At 39.3% G+C, this 25,766-nt stretch overlaps 3 protein-coding genes across 10 annotated transcripts in view; 1 reads left to right on the forward strand and 2 right to left on the reverse strand.

Annotated features, from left to right (window-relative positions):
• BCO2 (beta-carotene oxygenase 2) overlaps positions 1–25,766 on the reverse strand; it is a 104,370-nt gene that overhangs the window by 49,471 nt on the left and 29,133 nt on the right. The window lies entirely within an intron of this gene.
• TEX12 (testis expressed 12) overlaps positions 1–25,766 on the reverse strand; it is a 57,359-nt gene that overhangs the window by 2,460 nt on the left and 29,133 nt on the right. Inside the window, exons 1-3 of one of the 8 annotated variants that reach the window (XM_053204119.1) lie at positions 1,329–1,427; positions 622–729; positions 394–463 (exon numbers count right to left, since the gene is read on the reverse strand). The exons of 2 other annotated variants lie outside the window; for them this stretch is intronic. The gene's annotated coding sequence lies outside the window, so the exon portion shown is untranslated. 5 more of the 8 variants (XM_053204117.1, XM_053204118.1, XM_027036518.2 and 2 more) reach the window with 5 other exon arrangements.
• IL18 (interleukin 18) lies at positions 4,806–23,717 on the forward strand. Its single transcript, XM_015084552.3, has 6 exons — positions 4,806–5,006; positions 13,837–13,920; positions 14,742–14,753; positions 18,164–18,298; positions 19,113–19,246; positions 22,419–23,717. Exons 2-6 carry the CDS (start codon positions 13,845–13,847, stop codon positions 22,638–22,640), a joined length of 579 nt encoding a protein of 192 aa, XP_014940038.1. The 5' UTR covers positions 4,806–5,006; positions 13,837–13,844; the 3' UTR covers positions 22,641–23,717.

Consider the following 25,766-nt stretch of genomic DNA (forward strand, 5'->3'; position numbering starts at 1 on the left):
TTTCAAAACTCTGATTACCATCTTTCTTCAACTCAAAAACCTTCCCACTATTCATTGCTCCAGAACAAATTCAACTTCCATGGAATGGCATCCAAAGTCCTAGATCACTTGCAGCCAATCTATCGTTCCCATGATTTTCATCTACTCCCTCTACATCGGATCAGCCAAACTAGTCTCTTTGGCACTTCTGCCTTGTTTCTGCCAGAATTTAAGATTCTTCTACCTTCAAAAAAATCTTAACATTGAAATATATCTTATAGTTCATCTAACCCAATGTCATGTTTCACAGATGTGAAAACAGGAGCAGAGACCACTGACCGAGTTCAAACAAGTAAAACTGAGCCAGACTAGAACCAACCTCTTGGTACCTGAGTGTCTACTGTCCTATCTTACCTTAATATAGCATCAAACTTTCCTCTTAAATTACTTCCCCATGAATTCTGAAGATCACTTCTCCAGGTATCTGAAAGATTACATTTAAACTAACGAAAAATGTAAACAACTACAACGGGAGAGTCTCTACATCTCAGGAGATGATACTCAACTATCAATTTACTTTGCTTTAAACTCTGGTCCTGGATAATTGAAATGAATGTTTGCTTAGTCATATATCATACTCACACAAAGAAGACACAAAGACAGCAACAACAAATAATAGAGAAAGATGTCCTTTTGGTAAATTCCCTACAGCGCTCCTACACTCCTTCCAGCACCTTTAGGCGTCAAGAGCTGTAACGATAATACGCAGACAATATTACGCATGCCCAGTAGCGCTCACTTTGCCTTGAGAAGTTCGAAAAGAGAAGCCAACGTGAAAGCCGTTCTCTTTTCCCTTCCCCTTTTTCTCTTCCCTTTTCCTTCTACACCTCTTCTCTGCTCTCCCAGAGTAACAGCATGTGCATATCGATGAAATGAAAACTTCTAGAGCTAGGTAACTGTGCCTCTGCAAAAACAAGTCCGTTTTTCTGTCAGAACCTAGGTCCCAGCGGACTCCACAGGGCTGCCCCAAGAGGCTGGAAGTGCTCCTGTGACAAACCCCACGATGCAATCCAATGCTCTGGTGCCCTAGACATTACACGGCACTGCCCCTGTGTCTTACGCAACTTCTAGTCTTCTCTTTCTTCTCAACGCCCAGTGGGCCCCTCAGACCTTTTCACCTGCCTTTTTTTCTCACTTCCCTCCCCGCTGCCTTTCCTCCCTAGTTGTGTTTCAGACCCATTAACGTCCCCGAGAGGAAGCGCCCATCCTCTTACTGCGCTGTTTCACACTCTCAAGGGCGCATCCCTCCAGCCCCACCCCAAGCCTGGGCTACTACATGGCGTCCGCACCTTCTTCCTCAGCAAAAGCATGGGACTGAGGAGGCGCAGTGCGCGCGAGTGCGCATGCGAGTGCGCGGACTCCACGGCCTCCCAGCGGGCAGCGCAAGGGTCACGTGATGGACCGCGCAGCCGCCCTGGAGGCCAGCCCCGAGCCTGGCTAGGGGGTGTGGGGGCGAGGGGGCGAGGGGGCGAGGGGGCCGAGAGGGGCGAGGGGGCGGGGGGGCGGGGGGACGGGGGGACGGGGGCATAGGGCGGGGGAAAGCCCTCGTTAACTTCACGAAGGGGTGGCTTTCTTCCATTGCTCTCCCGCTGTCCCCCTGGACTTGGAGTCTCTGAAATAAAAATCTACCCTTGCTTCCACGTGTGTATTTGGGGAAGGTGGGAAGAATCTGAATCTAGTCTCTCAAGAAAGAACATGAATTTAGAATTGCCCAAGAGAGGCTGGGGTGTGTCTCACCTGCTTGGAATCTCAGTAAAGGAACATGGGACCCCTGACACTACTTTTCAAGTAAAAGTTACATCCTGTCCCAGGTGGCACGTTTGAAGGAGGGGTTTAAAGCTGAATTCCCGCTGGCTCTCGAGCGAAACTTCCAGACCCAGACCCTCCGTTCCTTCGCTTCCTTTTCTTTGGTGCAACCACACTTTCAGAATCACACCCTTTTGGAAGATTGCTTTCTTGATATGCTAGTAGGTTTAGTCAATATTTTGAAATATGATTTCAAAAAATTTTGTAACATACGTGGCCCATGTACTTGGAAGTTAGTCTCATGAGTGCTCTCATGTGGTGACTTTGACCTGCAATTTCAAAGATAGACATTCTAAAGTTATGCCCAGTTAGTTGATGTGGAAGGGGAAAAATATGACCTCATAAAACAAAGGTCAATAACCCCTAATAAATGCCAGTTACACACACTCACACCTTAGCGAACTATATGTAACTTAACATGGTTTTCCGTTTGGCTTACCTAAATGTTAATTGTCATAAAGACTCGGGAGGTGTGTGTGTGTGTGTGTGTGTGTGTGTGTGTGTGTAATTTATCGGCTGTTTGTGAAAAAGCCATTCGTTTTAAGTAAGTTCCCAGAAAATAGGTACTCAGTTTGTTTAATTTGATTTGCTAATATTGTGAAATAGAAGTTACTTAATCGACTAGATGATTAGGGTGCAGTTTTTGACAGTCTTTTTGGAATCCCTATCACCGTCTGAGGACTGATAGCAATCTGTGTTGAAATTTTCCCCATGTGTGGTAAAATGAGGGGGAAAAAGTAATGAGTTTTTCATAAAGCCACAGCATTCACTTGAAAGAATTGTCCTTTAGTCTGATACATGTCCTTCCTAGTTTTTTTGGTGTTAAAACGGTCTGTCATAAAATAAAAATATAAAGACCTTTAAGATTTTTAATGCCCTTACTTGGCAAATTATAAAGTTGCCCACTCTTCTGCATTGTTAACATTATTGTCACTATTATTTTTAATAGCCTATTAAATCCAATTCCTCTTCTAGCCTTCACATTGTATGGTATCTAAAGAGGTAGTCATCTAGTTCTTAAAGTACCTCCAGGAAAAATAATTCCACCTAATACATAAATGTTTACACCAAATTAAGAGAACACCATGGACATTTTATTTTTAAAATGTTATCTCCATTGGGGTGCCTGGGTGGCTCAGTCAGTTGAGCCTCTGACTCTTGATTTCTGCCCAGGTCATGATCTCACAATCATGAGGTCAGGCTCCAGGCTGGGCATGCAGCCTACTTGGGTTTCTCTCTCTCCCTCTCCCCTGCTCACTCACTATCTCTCTAAGAAAAACAATAGTTATCTCTGTTGTAAAAACTAAATGAGTAAGAAATGAGAGCGTGTGGAAAGTTTTATAGTTGTCTAGTGTTTTATGGGCGCCTGTGTGGCTCAGTAGGGTAAGCGACCGACTCTTGATTCCAGCTCAGGTCCTGATCCAAGGGTTGTGTGATCGAGCCCCACACTGGGCTCTGTACTGAGTGTGGAGCCTGCTTAAGATTGTCTCTCTCCATCCCTCACTCCCTCTCTCTCCCTCCCTACCTCACTCTCTCTCTCTCAAATAAAAATAAAAGGGGGAAAAAACGGTAAAATTTTCAAAGGGCTATCATCATCTCATTTTAATCTTTACAAATAATCTTACGAAGTAGGTAAGACATGAAGCCATCTGGGTTGCTCTGTATCAGAAAAAAAAAAAAAAAGTTTATCCCAAAACTAAGAAAAGGGAAAATTGTGCACTTTACATCTTTACAGTTGGAGAAAAATCATTGGCGATGGGCCATTTAAAGTTAACTTGTTCGGGGGTGCCTGGGTGGCTCAGCCGGTTAAGCATCCAACTTCGCCTCAGGTCATGATCTCACGGTTCAAGGGTTTGAGCCCCGCCTCTGGCTGTGTGCTGACAGCTCAGAGCCTGGAGCCTGCTTCATATTCTGTGTCTCCCTCTCTGTCACTCCCCCACTCATGCTCTGTCTCTCTCTGTCTCTCAAAAATGAATAAACGTTAAAAAAATTTTCTAATAAAAAATAAAAATAATAAAATTAACTTGTTTGGTGCTCTGCTTCTGATCATTCTTTGACTCTATTTCATGCTTTCGTATTAATTAGCTATATGGAACACTACAGTTGGAGGATGGAAATCTGTTACTTCAATTTCAACCATGTGTGTATTCTTACCATATATTTCCTAAATGCATGATTTTTCTTTTTCTAGTAGTCTCTGCACCAAGCACCTCTGACCATCTCACCACAGACTTCCTTTGTAATCACTGCGGTGGACATGATGTTTTTATAACATTGTAAAATGAAAACCCTATTTTGTTAAAAAATAAATAAATAAACCAAACTCAACTAGCTGCTTATGGAAGCATTTGATTTCTAACTCTAGAACACCTCTGTTTCCATATAGGCTCTATACTGGCCAAAAAAGCAGAAACCAAAAGTCACTTTGCTACTTTCCTTGCTAGCACGGTAATACCATTTGGCACGTGTTCAAGAGAAAATTGTCCGGGGAATTTTGTTTCTGCTAATTATTTTCAAGGCTGTGATATCTTACTCTGCTTTTTTAAAATTACATTTCAGGTGCTATTATTACATTATAGGGATTATTCTAATAGGGCTGATTATTCAGCACCACAAGATAAGGGAAAAGTTTTGTGCTAAAGTGTGAATAGAAAATCTCAAAATAGAGAGAGATTAAAGTGAGAAAAGATGCTTCTAATTGACCAAGAGGTGCTTTTTTAAAAAGGCTTGAAAGTACAGTACTTCTGAGAGAAAGGCAAAAGATTTGGAAGGGCCAGAACTCCAACTTTTACAGCAGAAATTATCTCATTAAAATAGTGATTTTACATTAAAAGAAGTACGCAAATTCTCTGACTTTATTTCCAGTTCTACTGCCCTTGGAAAGAGCCCACATTTGAAGGCGGGTTCAAGGCGTGCCAGAACAGTCTCCTCCCTCCACCTCCTTCCTCCTTTCTCCCAATCGCTTGGTCTCCTCCTCCCCCAGACGGCTATAGATCAGATGACCAGCAAGCTCTGTTTTCCAATGCTTTCTGCATTCCTGGCTGCCAGCTTCAGCTGCTAAAGGGGCTGCTGCCACCTTCTGCTATCTACACAGCTCAGGAAAAGAAAGGGACCTCAAACCTTCCAGATCCCTTCTTCTCCCAGGAAACTATTGAGCACAGGTAAGAAATATCATTCCTTTTTATTTAGAAATGAGACATGGTTTTAAAAGTAAATCAACTAGAAAAGTGATTGAGACGAATTGAGGTCCTCTGACATCACTATGATGGGCAATCTGTAACAACATAGGGAACACAGCAAAGTCAGAGTGGAAACTTTTTCTTCTAGCCAATGTTGGAGAGTATCACTTTTGAGCAAACGTTCTCAAACTTTTTGGTCTTGTGACCTCTTTACATTCCTAAAAATCATTGAGGACCCTCAAAAATGTTTGTTTCCCTAGGTTACTTGACTGTATTGTTGTCATTTACTGTACTAGAAATTCAACTTGTTTCAAAATAACAGTAAGCACATCACAGGCCAGCATAAAAAACATTTTTAATTATAAATAACCATACATTTTTTAAAAATCTGTGAAGAGGGACATTGTTTTTCATGTTTATGAATCTCTGGCTTAATGGAAGACAGTTGTGTTTCTATCTGCTTCTGCATTTAGTCTATGTGATATTGCCCAGAATGTAAGCTCTGGTAAACTGTAGTGTATACACATGAGAGAATGAGGGTGAAAAAGACAAATTACAGCTTGTTATTATTATGAAAATAGCTTTGACCTCAAGAGCCCCTTAAGAATTGCTGCTTTAGAACAATAAAATAAGTAAGCTTCTCTTCAACGGGAGTCTCAACTCTGAATCCATGATTCTAAAAGCAAACAAAAAATTTTTGCCAAAGGTTGATCCTCTTGATAGAATCTGCATCAGCACCCTTAGCTGGGCTATAGTTGGATGAAATTATAACATTCCCCAGGAGAATCTTATTTCACAATAAGGCAAGGGCTAAATTAATACCTCTATTTTGAAGTACTAATAAGAAAAATTAGGACTCCCTTAAACTCCTCTTTTCTTTTTGTCTATATCCAGCTATTTCAAGTTCTTTTAAATCTTCCTCCAGAGTATCTTTTTTAACCTGGCTTGTTCATAATATCCCTACATGAATATTGTGAATTCTTATGCAAATTTGTACATGAATTCTTAGAGTAGTGCCAGCGTCTGTCTCTTATCTTTTTCAAAATGCACTTGCTGGCTCAGTAACTTGCATTCCTATTGCCTATGAGATTAAATTCACATTTTTCTGGGGCACCTGGCTGGCTCACCAGGAAGAGCATGCAACTCTTGACCTTGGGGTCATGAGTTTGAGCCACACGTTGGGTGTAGAGATTACTAAGAAAAATAAATAAACTTAAAAATAAATAAATAAATAAGATCACATCCTTCTAGTGACTTCCAAAGCCCTCTCTAACCCCACCCTACCCTGAGTTCACTGCAGGACAGCAGGAGTGTTCCACTACAGTCCAAAAAAATGGCTCCATTCATGAAGTCCATCCTCCATCACAACACTGTTTTAATGATCATATAAATGCTCTTCCATGTCCTTTCCCATCTATTTAAATCGTAAGCATTCTTTAAGGTTAAATTCGATTCTCCTTTTCACACCAGGCCATTCCAACTACATCAGTTCCACTCTGGATTTTTCCTTTGAGTCTGTATTTAGCTGTGGATTATATACGTACCTATTATCATTATATTGCGCCTATTATCAGCCACCTATTATTTACCTAAATTTTTACCTCGGTCTTCCTCCATCCCACCTCTGCCACATCCACATACAGACATTCATGGAATGGCAACATTTTCAAGAACTAAATGATTTCTAGAACTGAATACTTGGATTTTCATCTTGCTGCTACCAAGATGACTAAGTACCTGATTTTAGGGAATTAGGTAATATGCTTCCTCATTTCATCCGGTGTCTGTCTATGCCACAGAATTGAAATCCACAGCAAGGATAAACATGATTGCTTTTCAAATTCAAATTGCTTTTCAAACATTCTAATAATATGGGGTTTTTTTAAATATAATTTATTGTCAAGTTGGCTAACATACTGTGTGTAAAGTGTGCTCTTGGTTTTTGGGGTAGATTCCCATGGTTCGTCACTTACATACAACACCCAGTGCTCATCCCAACAAGTGCCCTCCTCAATGCCCATCACTCATTTTCCCCTCTCCCTGCCCCCCCCATCCACCCTCAATTTTTTCTCTGTATTTAAGATTCTTTTATGGTTTGCCTCCCTCCCTCTCTGTTTGTAACTATTTTTTCCCCTTCCCTGCTCCCATGGTCTTCTGTTAAGTTTCTAAGATCCACATATGAGTGAAAACATATGATATCTGTCCTTCTCAGACTGACTTATGTCACTCAGCATGATGCCTTCCAGTTCCATCCACGTTGCTGCAAATGGCATGATTTCATTCGTTCTCATTGCCAAGCAGTATTCCTCCAATAGTATGTTTTTAAACTCCTCTATGGCTGAAATACATATTCAATCAATACGTGTTATGTTAGAGTTATGAGGAAGTGGTTATGAGGGCATTTGCCACATATAAATGGTTCTCTCCTTGCAGCCTTAGCTAAAATCTAGAATTACAGAATACTGGAGCTGGATAACACCTGTAATATTAACCATTCAACTTCCTCTTTGTCCAAATGAGGAAACCGAGACCATCAAAATTAAGTGACTTGCCCCAGACAAGATTGTGAAGCATGTGACCTCATGTCCATCATGATTTTCTACCATTCACTAGCTTGTGGCTAGTCTCCAAGGCTTGTATAACAAAAACTGTTTTTGTTTGAAAGAACCAATTGCCACTTGCATATTCCTGGGAGGATCGTTCTGAGGTGGTTTGTAACTTTAGATGAAAAAAAGTCAATAATCTGAGAATTTTAGATGAAATATTCAAAGCATATTTATCCAGTGGGAACTATAATTTTCACAGACTGGAGTTAAGAAAGCAAAGGGACACAGATGAGACTGGAAAAGAGGGAAGTTGAGGGGAGGAATAGAAGGGTTATTTGTAGATATACTGAGATCTCACAAGAAGAGTGGTAAGAAAATAAAGAATTCAAAATAAGCACTTGAAGTAAAAAAGAAACCACCACGGGGGGGGGGGGGAAGAAGAGGGAGAATATTGGAGAAGTTACTCTGTTTTTTTTTTTTTAATATGTTTCAAGTGTTCCTAATATTCCTTCTCTTTCTCATTGGCCTTCAGATGGAGTGAAGGTTTTAAGATAGAATAAAATTCTACCAGTTCCTTTACACACTGTTGTCACGGCAACAAGGTGTATCATAGCAGACATTTATTCCTTTAACATTGATTGAGCCCCTGCTGTATATAAACTTCTTTCCAGATGTGGAAGATTCAAGAAGAAAGGGACAATTCATCTTAAAGAAACTCAGATTGAAGCTGGGCAGACCTATTTGTAATCAAAATAATCTCATTCAGTGTAGTAAGATGTATTTGAGAAGCATAAGCGGGGGTAGGTGTAGGGGGGCACTGGTGAGAGAATGATTAGGTAGGAATGGAGGAGTAAGGGAGGTCTTCACAGAGAAAATGTTTGAGCTGGGCCTGAAAAGGTGAAGAACCAAGGGTCTAGCAGGCAACGAAAACAGGGAAGTTACTGCCTGGCAGGGGAAATGTCGCTGGCAACAGTATGGAGCCGGGAGAGTCTGGAAGCCAGAAAATCTCTAAAGAGAAGATGCCAGAAGTGATGAGGGCTGGACTTAAAACAATGCTGGTGGAGATGGAGAGGAGATGCCAAATTCTAGAGACATTTCTGAGTTATAACCTACAGTATTTGTGAGGCAGGTTAGACAAAGGAGTGGAGGACTCCCGGGTTTCCATTGCAGACAGGTTATTTGGGCATGTTTTAGATAGTAATTCATTAGTATACCCTACAGCTGGAACTGTGGGTCTGGAGCCAGAAAATGAAATTTGCAAGTTATAGAAACTACCACCCTCTCTCTTCACTTTATGGCCTGAGTCCCTAAAAAAATAGTTTCTATTTGCTATCTTACTTTTTTCCCCACCCCATTCTGCCCTAGATCTTTGTCAACGTGCTTCTGTTCCCTCACATTCCCCAAACTGTTCTACCGACACCAGACCTTCCTAACTTGCCACATTCGATAAACAAGTTTGAGCTTGTACCTAAGCAGCTCCTCCTTAAAGCTCCTTTCTCCCTTGTCTTCTGTGACACTTCTCTCTTAGATTTACAAAACTGAACTATTTTCCACTTGGCCTGCCATTCTCTTTTTTCTTAGTTATAATGAGGTAACCACTCAACAAGTTGCCCAAGCCAGCAACTTTGAAGTCACCCGCAGTTCCTCCTTCTTCCATTTGATCTACAGCCAATTGGCTAAAAACCAATCCTGATATTTCATCTCTCTTGAATCCATCCAGTGCTTTTGTCCCCACAGTCGCTACCTTACTTAGTTTATAGCTTCATCAACTGTTACCTTAACTGTTAAAATTACTTCTGAGGTTGTTTTCTGGCCTCTGTTCAGTTTTGCTCCATCAAATCCATCCTCTACACAGCTGCCAGGGTGAACTTTTCAAAACATAAATCTGACCATGTCTTTCTCCTACTTAAAGAGATTCAGTATTTTTTTTTTTCAGAAAAACAGTTCAAACTCTTTAGCCTACTTAAGCAAGGCCTTTATAATCGGACTCTCCTTTACAAGTTTATGTCAAACTGAACTATTTTGCAAGTTGCATTTTATGTGAATTGAACCAGACAGAATCAAGAATAGAGAAATAATAGTCTCATTTTTCAAATTGGTTTTTTTTTTAGTTTTATTTTATTTTGAGAGAGACAGAAACAGCACAAGTCAGGGAGGGGCAGAAAGAGAGGGAGAGAGAGAATCTCAAGCAGGCTCCAAGCTGCCAGCACAAAGCCCGATGCAGGGCCCGAACCCATGAAACCATGAGACCATGAACTGAGCTGAAACTGAGGGTCGGACACTTAACTGACTGAGCCACCCAGGTGCCCCATAATAGTCTCACTTTATAGGCAAAATGGAAATATGTGAACTCCTCCAAATGAGTTTATGTAGAATGACACAATTTCAAAGGTGGTAGGGCAAGTGAGTTGTGAGCTGTTAACACTCTTCCCACATTTAAGTGTCTCTCATACTTGACAATTACCTGCTTCCTTGTTGGTATTATGTAAGCTAGGCTATTCTTGAAACATACAGGTTATTGTTATGCTATTTTTAAAATATTCACTACTGAGGCGCCTGGGTGGCTCAATTGACTGAGCATCCGACTCCGGCTCAGGTCATGATCTCACAGTTCTTGAGTTCAAGACCTGCCTTGGGCTCTGTACTGACAGCTTAGAGTCTGGAGCCTCCTTCGGATTCTGTCTTCCTCTCTCTCTGCCCCTCCCCTCCTTGCACTCTCTCTCTCTCTCTCTCAAAAATAAATAAACATTTTTAAAACTTTAAATATTCACTACTATCATAATTTTAAATATTTTTATACCTGATAGTAATGTCATCAAAGCGCTGAGGGGTATTATTACTGCTTCTGCTGAAAAACACCTCCAAATAAATATTTTCCAAATAAGTTGGAAAAACAGTTAGATGTCAGAAAACAATGATAAAAAGGCCAAAGTACCACCATGATAGAATGTGTGGAGAGAGAGCACTATGCAAAGAATCGGCTATAATGCTGAGAAAGTTGAAACAAAGAAAGAAAGCAAGAATACACTCCGGTTGTTGTAGATTTATGTCCTCCGAGGATATCTCTTTACTACTTTTGTATTTGTTCCCAAGGAAAAGTTAATCTTGAACTATCTGAGATCTTCAGAAGTGCTTTCTTCCTACCCAATGGGACTGCATTTGCATTAACTGCAGGAAAAGTGATGAGGTTCCAAACAAGCAAGGTTCTCTCAGAATTCCCTGCTCCAGGCTTTTGCTCACGTTGTTCCCTCTTTGTGGAAAGCTCTTCCCCTGGCCTTGTAAATGCCTGCCTCTCATATGTAGAACAAGCAGAGGGTTACTGGAGGGGGTGTGGGAGGGGGGATGAGCTACGCGGGTAAGGGGCATTAAGGAATCTACTCCTGAAATCATTGTTGCGCTATATGCTAACTAATTTGGATGTAAATTTAAAAAAAGAAAATTAATAAAAAAGAAAAGAAAATGCCTGCCTCTCTTTCAAGGCAGCATGATTATCACTTCCTCTAAGAAGTTTTCTTCCACACACCACCAGGCAGACAGAGAGGATCTCTTGTAAACCCAGCTCTGCACAGCGTTCATTGTACTATTTTGTAATTGTTGATATATTTGTCTCTCCCTAGACTCTGAGTAATTGCAGGGTAAGTACTGTGTTTTGTCAGCTTTCTAGCTCCATGCCTGATACGTAGTGCATGCTCAGTAATTACCTGATGAATGATTTCAAATATTGTGTAATATTATTCTTTTTAAGGTAGTAGTGTCCTCTAAATTAATTCACTCATTGACTAAATACTCACTGTAGTAAACACTAGTAATTTCATCCAATTCCATCCAATATACTATTTAGGGCTTTTCAAGTAAATTATTTTACAAAAATATGAATGCATTACATAACATTAAAGTTTGTAGAGAAGGCCACCCTAGCCATTATTTCATATATATGAAATTATATATACATATATGCTTGTATATTATATATCTACATAAATTTGATAACTATCCACATTTGTATATGTATAAGGAATTGAACCTAGATAAAACTGTTAAATAGCCACCAATTCACAAGTGTTTTGGGTTATCTTAATTTGGATTAAGGTTTTTAACTGGGTTTTAATTTCTGGCTTCTTCTACCACATATGTTTGGCCTCAGCAGAGCAGACTATGCCAGAAAAAAATTTGAGTCACTTCTCTACCTATGAGCTTTGACTTAAATACTCCTCTATATACCAAGGACTACTGTGAAGCAGCCACATGCCTTAGAGCCCCAACCATAATTACCCTCAGAAACCCAAGGTACTGCTGAACTCTGGAGTAGGGCCTCTTAATCATTTCTCTGGCATGGGCCCTCACAGACAATCTGGTGAAGTTTGTGGACCCCTTCACAAAATAATGTGTTTACATGGATAACATTTAGTACTTAATTGCTCAGTAGGTTAAGCATTCGACTTCAGCTCAGGTCATGATCTCATGGTTAGTGAGCTGAAGCCCCAAGTCGGGCTCTGTGCTGACAGTTCAGAGCCTGCTTCGGATTCTGTGTCTCCCTCTCTCTGCCCCTCCCTCACTCATGCTCTGTCTCTCTCTTTCTCTCAAAAACAAATAAATATCTAAAAAATTATCTTAAATACTTAGGCTTATAAAGGAAACTTATTATATTAAATTGGGGTTATCAAAAAAGGTTTTTTAACAAATTTTGATATAGTATATATGTGCCTCTTTATTAAGACATAAATAACAAAATTTGGGGCATTTGGGTGGCTCAGTCAGTTTTGAACATTGGCTTCAGCTCAGGTCGTGATCTCATGGTTCGGGAGTTCAAGCCCCATTGGGCTCTCTTTCTCTGCTGTCAGCACAGAGCCTGCTTTGGATCCTCTCTCTCCCTCTTTCTCTGCCCCTCCTCACCTTACGCGCGTGCACGCGCTTTCTCTCTCTCTCAAAAATAAATAAACATTAAAAAAAATTTTTGCAAACAAACATGCAAACAAACAAACCCAAAATCTACTGGTGGAACTAATAACTTCTGTATATTTCAAAGTAGTAAGGAGTTTAAACCCTATTTCAAGATCTCTACAACAATTATAACACAATAGGAAATATGTGTTTCCATTACTGACATCAGAGATACTGCTAATAATACATACTGTGGTTTCCTACACGACCATAAGGGGAGGAACTGCTAAATTTCAGTTAGAAGTTGGTGAAAATAGGGGCACCTAGCTGGCTCAGTTGGTTAAGTGTCCGACTTCACTTCGGGTCATGATCTCGAGGTCCATGAGCTTGAGCCCTATGTTGGACTCTGCTGACAGCTCAGAGCCTGAAGCCTGCTTCAGATTCTGGGTCTCTGTTTTTCTCTGCCCCTCCCCTGCTCACACTCTGTCTCTCTTTCTCTCTCACAAAAATAAATAAACATTTAAAAAAAAATTTTTAGAAGTTGGTGAAAATAAATGTAATTTTTTATTTGTAATATGTAATTTTTTTCCTATCTAAGTTTACAAATTTCTCAGGTATAGAAACCCTTCTTCATAGACAAAGGTCTAGAAGGATACACACAATATTGGGGTGGGGTGGAATAGGGTGGGGCAGAAGAGAAAAGCAAAAAGAAGAAGTTTTAACATGTTTAAGTCTTGTATTATTTGGGTTTTATTTTTTTTATTTTTACAGAAACACTGTATTTATGTATTATTTGTGTAAAAAGCATAGTATAACCCAAACTCCAGACCAAAAGCTATGGCTGCTCAAGGAGAAAAAGGGCCACCAGATGCCAGAGCGCTGTGGCGTCCTCACACACTGCCCTTATTCCCAGGCAGAAACACTACTTTTATCATTGCCTCACTTTTGGCACTTTCACAATAAAGTCACAAAGCTTCAGTCTCCCATGCACATGAACCCATTGGTTGTAAGACAGACATAGAACCAATCCATAGTTAAATGACAAGCATCGTATATGTATATTGATGATATATTTCCTCCAAGATACTAGGACAATATTTCAGTTCAGTAGTGGGCCACTTATCCACCCTTTATAATACTGTCTTATGAGAAGATGCTTTCTAGATTCCAAACATTTGTTGGTTTACAAGAGAACGTTTGAACACGTGTATTCATAAGCTGAAGACCCAAGTGTTTATTAAATATCCAAAGTGTTCATCAGCATACTGGGTGATACACTGACTTCTGAGTTTGGAGGTAATAGAAGGCAGTAAGTAGAAAAATATTTTTGGGGTGGAAATGGAAAAACCACTACCTTTTCACAAATGACTCTTTGCTTTCATTAGGAATAAAGATGACTGCTATACCAGTAGATGATTGCATCAACTTTGTGGGAATGAAATTTATTGACAATACACTTTACTTTGTAGGTAAGTCTAAAGCAATAGGCCAGATAAGGATTCAGATAAATGTATTCAGCTAGAAAAGATGTTGTGAGATAAACTATTGAGCACCTCTTTTTTTGTCACCAAATTCTGTTGTAATACCGGTGACCCTCTTTTCTGGAAAAGAATAAAAAATACTGGGCCTCTAGAAATTAACCACAATATGTCCAACGTCCTAGCACCTTGTCTCACCACATGTCCTTTCACTTTAGCTAGCAGAAGCCAATCCATAAGATGGCTGCAGGTGCACATGATGAAATCTCACAAAATTGGGTACACTCAGGGAATATAATTTCCTGCAACAAACTGGCAAATCATATAACAAATACCTTAAATCTGGAGTTCTGTGAGTAGATTATGCCAGTTTATGTAAACAAACTTGACAAATAAAAACAGATTCTAATGATTCATCTTCTGTGGGCAGCTTGGCTCCATTTGAAAGTTTGGCTTCATTTGAAAGATTCACAGAAAGTCCCTAGGTGACTTTCCATTGAAACCATAAACTTAAGAGTAATCTATCACTTTACAAAATTTCCTTTTAAGTAAAAATTTAAATTTGTGAACTCTGGATTTGGGTTTTATATCTAATTTAACTGAGACCACACTAAGTCTAATGAGCTCCATTTTATGCGACCTCTGGCATGATTGTATAATATTTCTGATGGAGGCCCACAAAGGCCATCACTGGTTAGTTAGTGGTTAAACACAGGGAAGTGACAGACGAGTTATAAAATGGTAGGGTAAGAGGAGATTCCGAATTGAAATATAGAGTTTAACATATTTTGTTTCTCTTTTTTTCCCTTTAGCTGACAGTGATGGTAAAGTATAAATTTATTTCTCTTTCTTTGCAAAATCAGTAGCTACTTGAGTAAGCACCTCTCAGACACATCCATATCCCCATTCTCAGCTGAGAGAAACTGGTACTAGGCCATTTGAGAAGCTCATCTTCCCTCAAAGGAATGTGGACTCAAAAGAACAGCCTTGGAATAAAGATGACCATAAGGGATACAGAGAAGAACCGCCAGCAAAATATGCTTCTCTCTACACCTTAGAAGCTTCTCTAGCTCTTAGCATTTACAAAATAGACTTCGCTTATTACAGAGATTCTAAGATTATGAGGAGGTCATGGATTCTCTGGAGGAAAAGGGGATTGAAGCAAGAGAATTGTCCAAAATCAAGGAAACCTTCCTTTAACCCTCTCTCTCAGAAATGTTTTGGGAAGAAGCCTGGGAGGCTCCCAGGTGGCAGAGGATTCTGGAAACAGAGGAGACAGGAGAGGGTAGAGCAGGCAGAATTATGAAGCTGAGCCATTATGTCTTATTAAGATGTGGATGTACCCAGTCCTTGTCCTTCTGGCATTCAGGTAGGACCATACCCATGTCTGGCCTATGATCCTCTAAAAGACCCAGATTATTAGAGGCCATGAGTTTCTCATACTTTTCCTTAAAAGTAACACTTTTCCCATTCTTAAGGTGATCCTTACTGTACTTGCAATAGAAAGTATCAACTTTAAAAAAAAATACTATTTTTCACATGTCTTTTTCCCCCCAGCTTTACTGAAATATAATTGACCTATAACTCCTCATGTTTCTTAAAGATTGCCTTGCTCTCCATTTATTTAATTCAGTAAATATTGGTATCTGTATCCCAGGTGCTATGTCAAGCAGTAGGATACAGTGGTGAGCAAAACATGGTTCCTACAGGGAGAAGCAGGCCCATGAGGAAGACAATTGGAATACAGTATGTTAAGTGTTACAAAGACACAGGATGCTATGGGAGCACATGGAAGAGGCACCTAATTCAGTCCAGTAGAGTCTGGGAGGGCACTTTGAAGGAGGGACAGATTTAAAGAGTGAATAGGCGTTAGTGAAGAGAAGGTATTGTGGGCAGGGAGAAGACAGCATGCACAGGCCAAGATATGAAAGAAAGCATGGCATGTCTGAGCAATTAAAAGTAATTCAGAATGGGAGTAGGAGAATGAAGAGAGAAGAAGGATAAACAGGGTGCAGATAAAGAAGCTTCCTTTATTCTAAGATAGGGAATTTAGACCTTATCTTTGGGATAATGGGGATTCAGAAAGCGTAATATGTACGACCTGGGATACAGATCAATTTGCTGCAACAAAGAAACCCAAAAATATAGTAAGAGAAAATGCTTCCGTAAAATACAAGTCCAAGTTGGTAGTTCGTGATGATGGTGGGATCTCAAGTTTCTTCTCTCCTGCTATTCCAGTATCCCTAAGTTGTTGAACTCATCCACATACTTGAAAATCATTACCATACTTCCTAGGTCCATATCCCAGCTAGCAAGAAAGGGTTCAAAATAAGAGGAAGACAGCCCCATTCCTTTTAAAGTCTCTACTTGGAAGTTGTACACATCAACTCCACTCATATTCCATTCATTAGAATTTAGTCACCTGGCGATACCAACTGCAAGGGAATCTGGAAAATATAATTTTTATTCTAGGTGGCTATGTGCCCCATTAAAAATCAGAGATAACATGCTCATATCTCTGAATTTTAACTTTAATTAAAATTGAATTTTAATTCCTCCTGGCTTCAGTATAAAGAATTGATGTAGGGACAAAAAAAAAAAAAAAAGGGAGATGCCAATTAAGAGGCTATTACTGCAGTCCCTGTAAGAAATGATGGTGACATGAATTAAGGTAGGCACAGTGGATGCCTATGAAGAGCTGTGCATGGATTTTAGAAATACTTAAAAGAATCAAGAGGACACAGTTGGGGCTGGATTTCGAAGGGGATGGAAAGAAAGACCGAAAAGATAATGCCTACATTTTTGCACTTAGCCAATTTGTACCGTTCAGTTAAATAGGAAACACAAGAGGAAAAGCAGGGTAATGAGGAATGTGGAGCAAAGAGGAAGACATAAATTTAGTTTTAGATCTTATCTGTGGGACATCCTAGTGGAAATGTCCAGTGGACTCTTGGACATAAAGTTCTTAGATCCGGATGAAAATGTGGACTGGATATATAAATTCTTTTAACATTTATTCATTTTTGAGAGACAGAGAGAGACAGAGCACGAGTGTGGGAGGGGTGGAGAGAGAGGGAGACACAGAATCTGAAGCAGGCTCCAGGTTCTCAACTGTCAGCACAGAGTCTGAGGCAGAGCTTGAACTCACGAACTATGATCATAAATACAACTAATCCAGGAAGTAGAATGACTGGGTTGAAGGAAAAAAGGGGATGATTGGTAAATCAAGGTTTCAGTAGAAGATACATGCAAAACACAGGTGGAGTTAGCCCTAGACACGAGAAGGAGCACCTTTTCCACATTTTCCCCCTGGGACAAGAAGGGGGCTGGGGGTAGAGGAAATTAACCGGTGGTGCCACAGTTACGTTTGTAAGTGGAGAAGCAGGAAATCATTTGCAGAAAGCGAAAGCAGAGGTCACAATGTAGAGATCCTTAGGAGATAGGAGAAGATTTAGAATCACAGCTCTGTACCACGGAGGATTGCTGAGCTATAACAGAAAGGAAGTATTGACAATCGGTGAACTGGGAATGTGCCAATTTGTACATTTGTATAATTGCTTGGCAGCAACCCTCAGCAGCCAGTCTTGGGGTTTTGTAGTAAAAGGACAAATAAATTCAGGATTTAAGACACTGGCAAAGGATAGATAAAATGATGACCTGTGAGGCCCAGGCTTCATAGAGAAGAAAGGGAAGACAGGAAAAGGTTAGACAGAAAATGTTAAGAGGCAGGAGGACTCTAAACATAGAGGAAAAGCTTAAGAAAGCTAAAAGGATGGGAGATTGTGGTTTGAAAATAGGGTATTTGAATTTAAGACCATAGAAGTAGGGGCGCCTGGGTAGCTCAGTCGGTTAAGAGTCCGACTTCAGCTCAGGTCATGATCTCACGGACTCATGAGTTCAAGCCCCACGTCGGGTTCTGTCTGGAGCCTGCTCTAGATTATGTCTCTCCCTCTCTCTCTGCCCCTTCCCATTCACACTCTGTCTCTCTCTCTCAAAAATAAATAAACTTAAAAAAAAAAGACTATATGAGTAGAGTAGTAATAAAAAGGTGATAATAAGAATCAGGGTGTGCTCTTGGAAGTGGGTTAAAAAACACTGTGCAACTTTGTCCTACCATCTTCTACACCAGAAGATTATGATTAGCAGTTATTGAAAACTGAAATATATAGAATGATTATTTGTAATTTGGGAAGAAAAAAACATATTCTTTAATGAGATTTAATGTGCATTGTAGAAAACCTGGAAACAGATTACTTTGGCAAGCTTGAACATAAACTCTCAACCTTACGAAACTTGAACGACCAAGTTCTCTTCATTAACCAGGGAGATCAACCTGTGTTTGAGGATATGCCTGATTCTGACTGTACAGGTATTTTTTTAAATATATATTTGTAACATAAAAATGACAAGCTTACTTCTTCCCATTCCAGTTAACTACCTATGTTTTTCTAGGATAGACCTAATCCTCAGATGAAAAATCACAGGAGTAGTAATAATTTCATACACAAAAAACTTGATAAGGTCCACATTTTTTAGTTGGGGTGAAAAATTGATGCAACAAAGATATTGCTAGGGGTCAAGCTATTCTGAGCCTATATGAGGGTCGCCAATCCCTTCACTATAATTGCACTAAGTCTACAGAATCTCCATATGGACCTTAATCGCTGTTGGTTATAGCTAAATTGCTGATGGAATTTTCAAAAATCAAAATCAAAAATAAATACACAAGCATTTGGAGTGAGTCTGTCTTCCACCAGAAATTTAGAATGCCTTACAAAGGAATCTGTTTACTGTGCCTTCCAAGGTTTGAATTCCAAATATAAGAATTTAGGCAGAGTTGAAACAGTGAATGTGCACTTTGGGGAAAAAAAAACTAAATTTTTACCATAACAGATAGATTTTCAATATTCTATTTAACATTTAAAGGTTAAAAACAATCTTTTAGAATTCATAGTATCTCTAAAACACTCAAAAAGTTGCTGTATTTGTGTTATAATACATATGATGAATGTGTTTTAAAGAATGTGAGCGTGCCCATGTAAAGTCTCCTGCTAAATGGCTGAATCTCAGAGTGCAGAAATGGTGATGGGTTTGTTAAGGATTATCCCTAGGCTAATTTCCATAAATGGTGATTTGTAAAAATTCTTCTAACTAGGGTTCTTATTTATTAATGTTTATTTCAGATAATGCACCCCGGACTGAATTTATCATATATATGTATAAAGATAGCCTCACTAGAGGTCTGGCAGTAACCATCTCTGTGAATTATAAGACCATGTCTACTCTCTCCTGTGAGAACAAAATTATTTCCTTTAAGGTAAGGCTGAGCCTTAATTTGTTTTAGTCATATTTACGTGCAAAATTAAAAAACCCAAATATCCTCAGTCCAATCTTTTTTTTTCAAGTGTATTTATTTATTTTGAAAGAGAGAGAGAGTGGGGGAGGAGCAGAGAGAATCCCAAGCAGGATCCACGCTGTCAGTGCAGAGCCCGGCTCGGGGCTTGATCTCACACATCATGAGATCATGACCTGAGCTGAAACCAAGAATTGGACACTTAACGGACTGAGCCAGCCAGGTACCCCAGAATTATATTTTCATGTGGCATTTTCCCCCTTCCCAAGCTGCCCCTTGGCATGTCTACTAAGGCCATACTCCTAACTTACAGTAGAAAGTGATCTTGATAACAGTTCTTTATTGGCAAATCCCCATTTAGCAAATCGTTCACGACATGGGATTCACCTTTGAAATTGTCAGTTTGTGAGCATCTCCAGACTGCTCTCATTGGGAGGAAAGTTTTCTGGGTCACTCTGTAGTTATAGTTAATGGTTGTTTATCTGATAATAATGGAACTAGGCAAATCCAGGTGTAGGGGAGGCTGAAGTTTACACAATTTGGGCAGCCCTTTTAAAGAAAGAGAATATAAAATCAACAAAGGCATAAAGTTGATGCTTTATTTAAAAAAAGAAGGGGACTTAAAAGAGACCTGTATAAGTGAGGGGCTCTGACATTTAAGCTTCATAGCAAATGTGCTTCTGGAAGGACTCAGTCAAGGGGCGGGAAGAGGGAAAGGAAGGTGTTAGGACCAGTTTTAGGTCATGCTCTTTAATCCCATTTTCCACCCATTAATAAGGATCTTAGCAGTGATTATAAATATAGACTAAGTTCTAGATAATAAGGCACAACTGGCTGCCATTATGTGCTCACCTTTCTGGGTTGCTTACTAGCTATAAAGTCCTAGTGCTTCTGGTTACCCCTGTTTTACTTTGGGCAAGAACCTTCATGACACCAAGACGGATTTGTTTCAAGACCTTACTGTCAGTGTCTGTTTCTTGTATGTACATCCAGGCATGGTCAGGATTCTCTCAGACTTACTAAAGCAACTGGGAGAGGACCAAAATAAGAGATGTTAGGTCAGGGGTGCCTGGGTGGCTCAGTCGGTTAAACATCCCATTTTGGCTCGGGTCATGACCTCACAGTTGGTGGGTTCGAGCCCCATGTCAGGCTCTGTGCTGACAGCTCAGAGCCCAGAACCTGCCTCGGATTCTGTGTCTCTCTCCCTCTCTCTCTGCCCCTCCCCTGTGCATACTTTCTCTCTCTCTCTCTCTCTCTGTCTCTTTCAAAAATAAGTAAACATTTAAAAAAATTTTTTTAAGGTAAGAGATGTTAGGTCAAGCTTGCCTCTCCCTCGGTTCAGATTCAACCCCTCCTGATGTAATGATGCAAAGAATACCTTAGGCCCTTGGAGCACTCAAGTTTCACCAGGTAGGACTTTCCAAGTTGAGTGTTCCCCAAGGTCACTAGGATTGTTTCCACATCCATTTGTTGTGCATCTTCCCAATAAGGGCTATGAATAGTCAACACCAAAACTAAAGAAAGCTACTGCCCCAAGATTCTTTGCCTCTGTCCTGAAATGTGGCCTTGAACTAGTTAGAGATCACCTATTCCACCTATCCACACTTCCACCTTCAACTATAACTTTCTACACTAGGTTTGAACTAAAAAGTTTATCTGTCTTTAATATTTCTAGAGTTTTTGAAGTTTTAGCTAAGGATTATTTATCACTTATACATTAGATATTAGGTTGGTCCCAAACTGTCTCCCCTAGGTTGGGGTCTCTTCCTACATTCTGGTATATCGTAGACAGCCTCAGAAATATGTGCCAGTGGGTGAACTAGTTTATACTGTCATCAATTCAAGACCCTCACATGTTGATAATGGAAAAAGGTCAAGAGTTATGACTGTAAATTCCATAATGGATTGAGAAGTTTGGAGGTACTCCCAGGTTCTTTCAGGCCTCTTGAGAGGATGCTGGAGTACTATTTTGGGTCTGGAGGTCTCTCCATCAATCCTTAGATAGGATAATGCTCATCTTTGCTACCAGGGGGTCAAAATTAAGTTCAAAATGTCTGTTGGCTCCAGGATTAATATGGAAAGAAACTTGGGTGGTCCTCACATTTTCTAGTCCATTCTGAAAAGTAGGTATGATGCACTAATAGGAAAAGTGCAGGCAGTACTGTCAGTTGGGGGACCGGCAGGATTACGGTTTCACATAATCTAGCTATTCTTGAGAAAACCCTCTTCTGTGGCTGAAAGATATAAGAATCAGCATTTGGCTTTCAGGGTAGGACCCAGCCAAATTCAGGATAGAAATTCAGGAACTACTATGGAACTGGAGTGCTTGGCAGAGAAAAAGTGCTAAGCCAATAAGCAGGGCTATCCTGGAACCCAGGACCTAGCCCTAGTACAAGTAGTGGGTCTATTTATTTATTATTTATTTATTTAATATATGAAATTTATTGTCAAATTGGTTTCCATACAACACCCAGTGCCCATCCCAAAAGATGCCCTCTTCAATACCCATCACCTACCCTACCCTCTCTCCCACCCCCCCATCAACCCTCAGTTTGTTCTCAGTTTTTAAGAGTCTCTTATGATTTGACTCTCTATTAGTGGGTCTATTTACAGCAAGTTTCAGTCCTAGGCTCCACTGAAGGAGGGACGAAGCTGAGATGCCTGCACTTTCTGCCTCTCTCACATTAGGCTCACAAACAAGAGCTAGCCTATGCCTAGGGGTGAAGGTCATCAATGTCTTTGGCTGTGAATGGTTGAAGAAAACAGGAATTGACATTAGCCTAAGAAGGTTGTGGTCTGTGCTGGAACTCTGCTTCATCTTGATCAGATATGGACTCCACTCAGGGGAGAGGAGAAAAGGAAGCTACCTGATGGTTAAATTGGGAGAAACTAGAGGCTTAAACCTGAACGTGCATTCAATGGTGGGAAAAGGCAGATTAAACAAGGAGAACAGATTAGGAATTAGGAAGGAACTAAAATCAATATTCTTATATTCAGAGGTTTGGGGTTTTTTTTTTCCTTAATTGCTAAGAATAAGCACTTCTTTAGTTCTTTGCAGTAATGTACTTCAAAATAAACCACACATATTCAAATTGTTCATGTTCTTAAAAAATTAAGTATTTTTTTTCCTCTATAGGAAATGAGTCCTCCTGAGAGTATCAATGATGAAGGAAATGACATCATATTCTTTCAGAGAAGTGTTCCAGGACACGATGATAAGATACAATTTGAGTCTTCATTGTACAAGGGGTACTTTCTAGCTTGTGAAAAAGAGAAAGATCTTTTCAAACTCATTTTGAAAAAAAAGGATGAAAATGGGGATAAGTCCATAATGTTCACTGTTCAAAACAAGAATTAGATATTAAAATTGCATAATTTGAACTTTCTGAGTTTTTGTCTTTCAGAAAGGTTGTAAGACTTTGTGTCTATAATTGTAATAATGAAATAAAATGGATAATGGTCTTAAAAGATACCACTGAGAAATGAATAATAAGGTATCACAAAATTGAGTTGACTCTTCCTTATCCAGATAAATAAAATATTTGCATAACATTAAGAGAATGCATAATTTCAAAACACATTCTACACTGTTAATTGGAACATAGATTATACTCAGTAGACGTGCCTGAAATCTTTTGGGTTACTGGTCCTAAAGATGAAAGATACTGATAACTTGAACTTTCTAATTTTTTAAGAATATCATTAAAACCATCAAGATTTTGTAGAGATTTGACTAATTTCTGCATTTCTTCCAAAGTCAGGTATCTTTCAAAGTCAGATTGATCCTGAATCCAACAGCATATACAAAGGATTATACATTCTAAACAAGCGGCATTCAACCCAGGAATGTAAAGATGGTTTAATATTATTAAATGAATTAATATAATATACCATATTAACAGAATAAAGGATAAAAACAACACAATCATCTCAGTAGAAGACAGTAAATATTTTTAATTCCAACATAATTAACAAACAGTGTTATATTCATTTCAGGTATACAATATAGTGATTCAACAATTCCATATATTATTCAGTGCCCTTCACAATAAGTGCACCCTTAATCCCCATCTCCTATTCCACCTCCCCTTTGGTAACCACCAGTGTGTTCTCTGTATTTAAGAGTCTTGGTTTGTTTGTTTGTTTGTTTGTTTGTTTGTTTTCTCTTTGTTCATTTGTTTTGTTTCTTAAATTCCACATATGAGTGAAATCATATGGTAGTTTTCTATGACTGACTTATTTCACTTAGCCTTATGTCCTCTGATCCATCCATGCTGTCGCAAATGGCAAGATTTCATTCTTTTTATGGCTGAGTAATATTCCATTGTATATAAACCCCACATCTTCATTATCCATTCATCTATTAGTGGACACTTGGGTTGCTTCCTTATTTTGGCTATTGTAAATAATACTGCAATAAACATAGAGGTGCATATCTCTTTTTGAATTAGTGCTAATATCATACTTAATGGTGAAAAAATAATGCAAGAATGTCAGCTCTTACAACTTCTATTCAACATCATACTGAAGATTCTAGCCTGTACAATCACAGGAAAAAGAAAGAAAAGGAAGCAAAACTGTCCAGATGTGCACAAACCATGATTTTCTATACAGAAGATCCTAAGGAATATGTACACATGCACACAAACCCCTATTAAAATTAATAAGGGGGGGTGCCTGGGTGGCTCAGTCGGTTGACCGTTCAACTTTGGCTTAGGTCATGATCTCAGTTTGTGGGCTCAAGCCCCGCATTGGGCTCTGTGCTGATGGCTCAGAGCCTGGAGCCTGCTTTGAATTCTGTGTCTCCCTCTCTCACTGCCCCTCCCCTGCTTGTGCTCTCTCTTTCTCTCTCTCAAAAATAAATAAACATTAAAAAAATTTTTTTAAATTAAGCAAGTTGAGTAAGGTTTCAGACAATATTAATATACAAAAATAAATTTACTTCTATATATGAAAATGAACAATCAGAAAAAAATAAAAACAATTCCATTCACAATATTAAGAAGAATAAAATATTTATGAATAAATTAGCAAAAGAAGTGCATGACTTGTACATGAAAATTTCAAAACAATACTAAAGGAAATGAAATATGATCTTAATAAATGGAGAGACATTCCATGTTCAATGATTGGAACACTCAATATTGTTAAAATGGCAGTTCCCCTGAAATTGATCTATAGATTCAACTCAATGTCTATCAAAATTCCAGCAGGCCTTTTTTTGCAGAAATTAACAAGCTGTATCTAAAGTGTATATGGAAACTCAGAACACACAGAATAGCCAAAAAATGTTGAAAAAGAACTTCTTTTGCATTTCCTAATCTTAAAACTTAATATAAATTGGGGCATATGGGGGGTTCAGTTGGTTGAGCGTCAGACTCTTAATTTCAGCTCACGTCATGATCTCACAGTACGTGAGTTTGAGCTCCATATTAGGCTCCGTGCTGGCAGTGCGGGGCCTAGCTGGGATTCTCTCTCCTTCTCTCTCTCTCTCTCTCTCTCTCTCTGTCTCTGCCCCTCCTCTGCTCATGCTCTCTCTTTCTGTCAAAATTAATAAACATTTTAAAAAATATTGTTAAGGGGCGCCTGGGTGGCTCGGTTGAGCATCTGACTTCGGCTCAGGTTATGATCTCGCAGTTGACGACCTCAAGCCCCTCGTTGGGCTCTGTGCTGACACCCCCAAGCCTGGAGCCTGCTTCAGATTCTATGTCTCCCTCTCTCTCTGCCCCTTCCCTGCTCATGCTCTGTCTCTCTCTGTCTCAAAAATAAATAAACATTAAAAAAAATAAAAAATATCTTTAAAATAATATAAGCTACAGTTATCAGTACAGTTTGATAACTGACATAAGGATAAACATAGATAAATAGAACAGACCTGAGAGTTCAGAAATAAATTCATATATTTATAATCAATTGATTTTTTTGGTCTACACCAAGCAGTAGTTAATTTAATTTTATTTTTTTTAATGAAATTTATTGTCAAATCGGTTTCCATACAACACCCAGTGCTCATCCCAACAGGTGCCCTCCTCAATGCCCATCACCCACTGTCCCCTCCCTCCCACCACCCGACCAATTGATTTTTGATAAAGGCAGTTTGATAGAAAGAGTCTTCAACAAATGCTGCTGGGACAACTGGATATCCACATGCAAAATAATGAATGTAGACCCTTACCTCACACTATATACAAAAATTAATTCAAAATGGATCAGGGACATCAATGTAAGAGCTAAAGCTGGGGCACCTGGCTGGCTCATTCGATAGAGCATGCGACTCTTGACCTCAGAGTCATAAGCTCAAGCCCCACAACATTAGGCACAGAGATTACTTTAAAAAAAAAAACAAAAACTAAAGCTATAAATCTTATAAAAATAAAATCGGAGAAAATGTCAAGACCTTGTTTTTTGCAAAAAATTTTTAAACAATTCAAGAAGCATAATCCATTAAAATAATTAGTAAATTGGACTTAATCAAAATTCAAAA

Source organism: Acinonyx jubatus, chromosome D1 (genome assembly GCF_027475565.1).
Source record: "Acinonyx jubatus isolate Ajub_Pintada_27869175 chromosome D1, VMU_Ajub_asm_v1.0, whole genome shotgun sequence".
Taxonomy (NCBI): domain Eukaryota; kingdom Metazoa; phylum Chordata; class Mammalia; order Carnivora; family Felidae; genus Acinonyx; species Acinonyx jubatus.

Coding starts and splice junctions, on each gene's coding strand:
- IL18 (XM_015084552.3), top strand. CDS start 13,845: ATGACTGCTATACCAGTAGATGATTGCATCAACTTTGTGGGAATGAAA. Junction 18,299..19,112: donor GCCTGATTCTGACTGTACAG/GTATTTTTTTAA, acceptor TGTTTATTTCAG/ATAATGCACCCCGGACTGAA. Junction 19,247..22,418: donor ACAAAATTATTTCCTTTAAG/GTAAGGCTGAGC, acceptor TTTCCTCTATAG/GAAATGAGTCCTCCTGAGAG.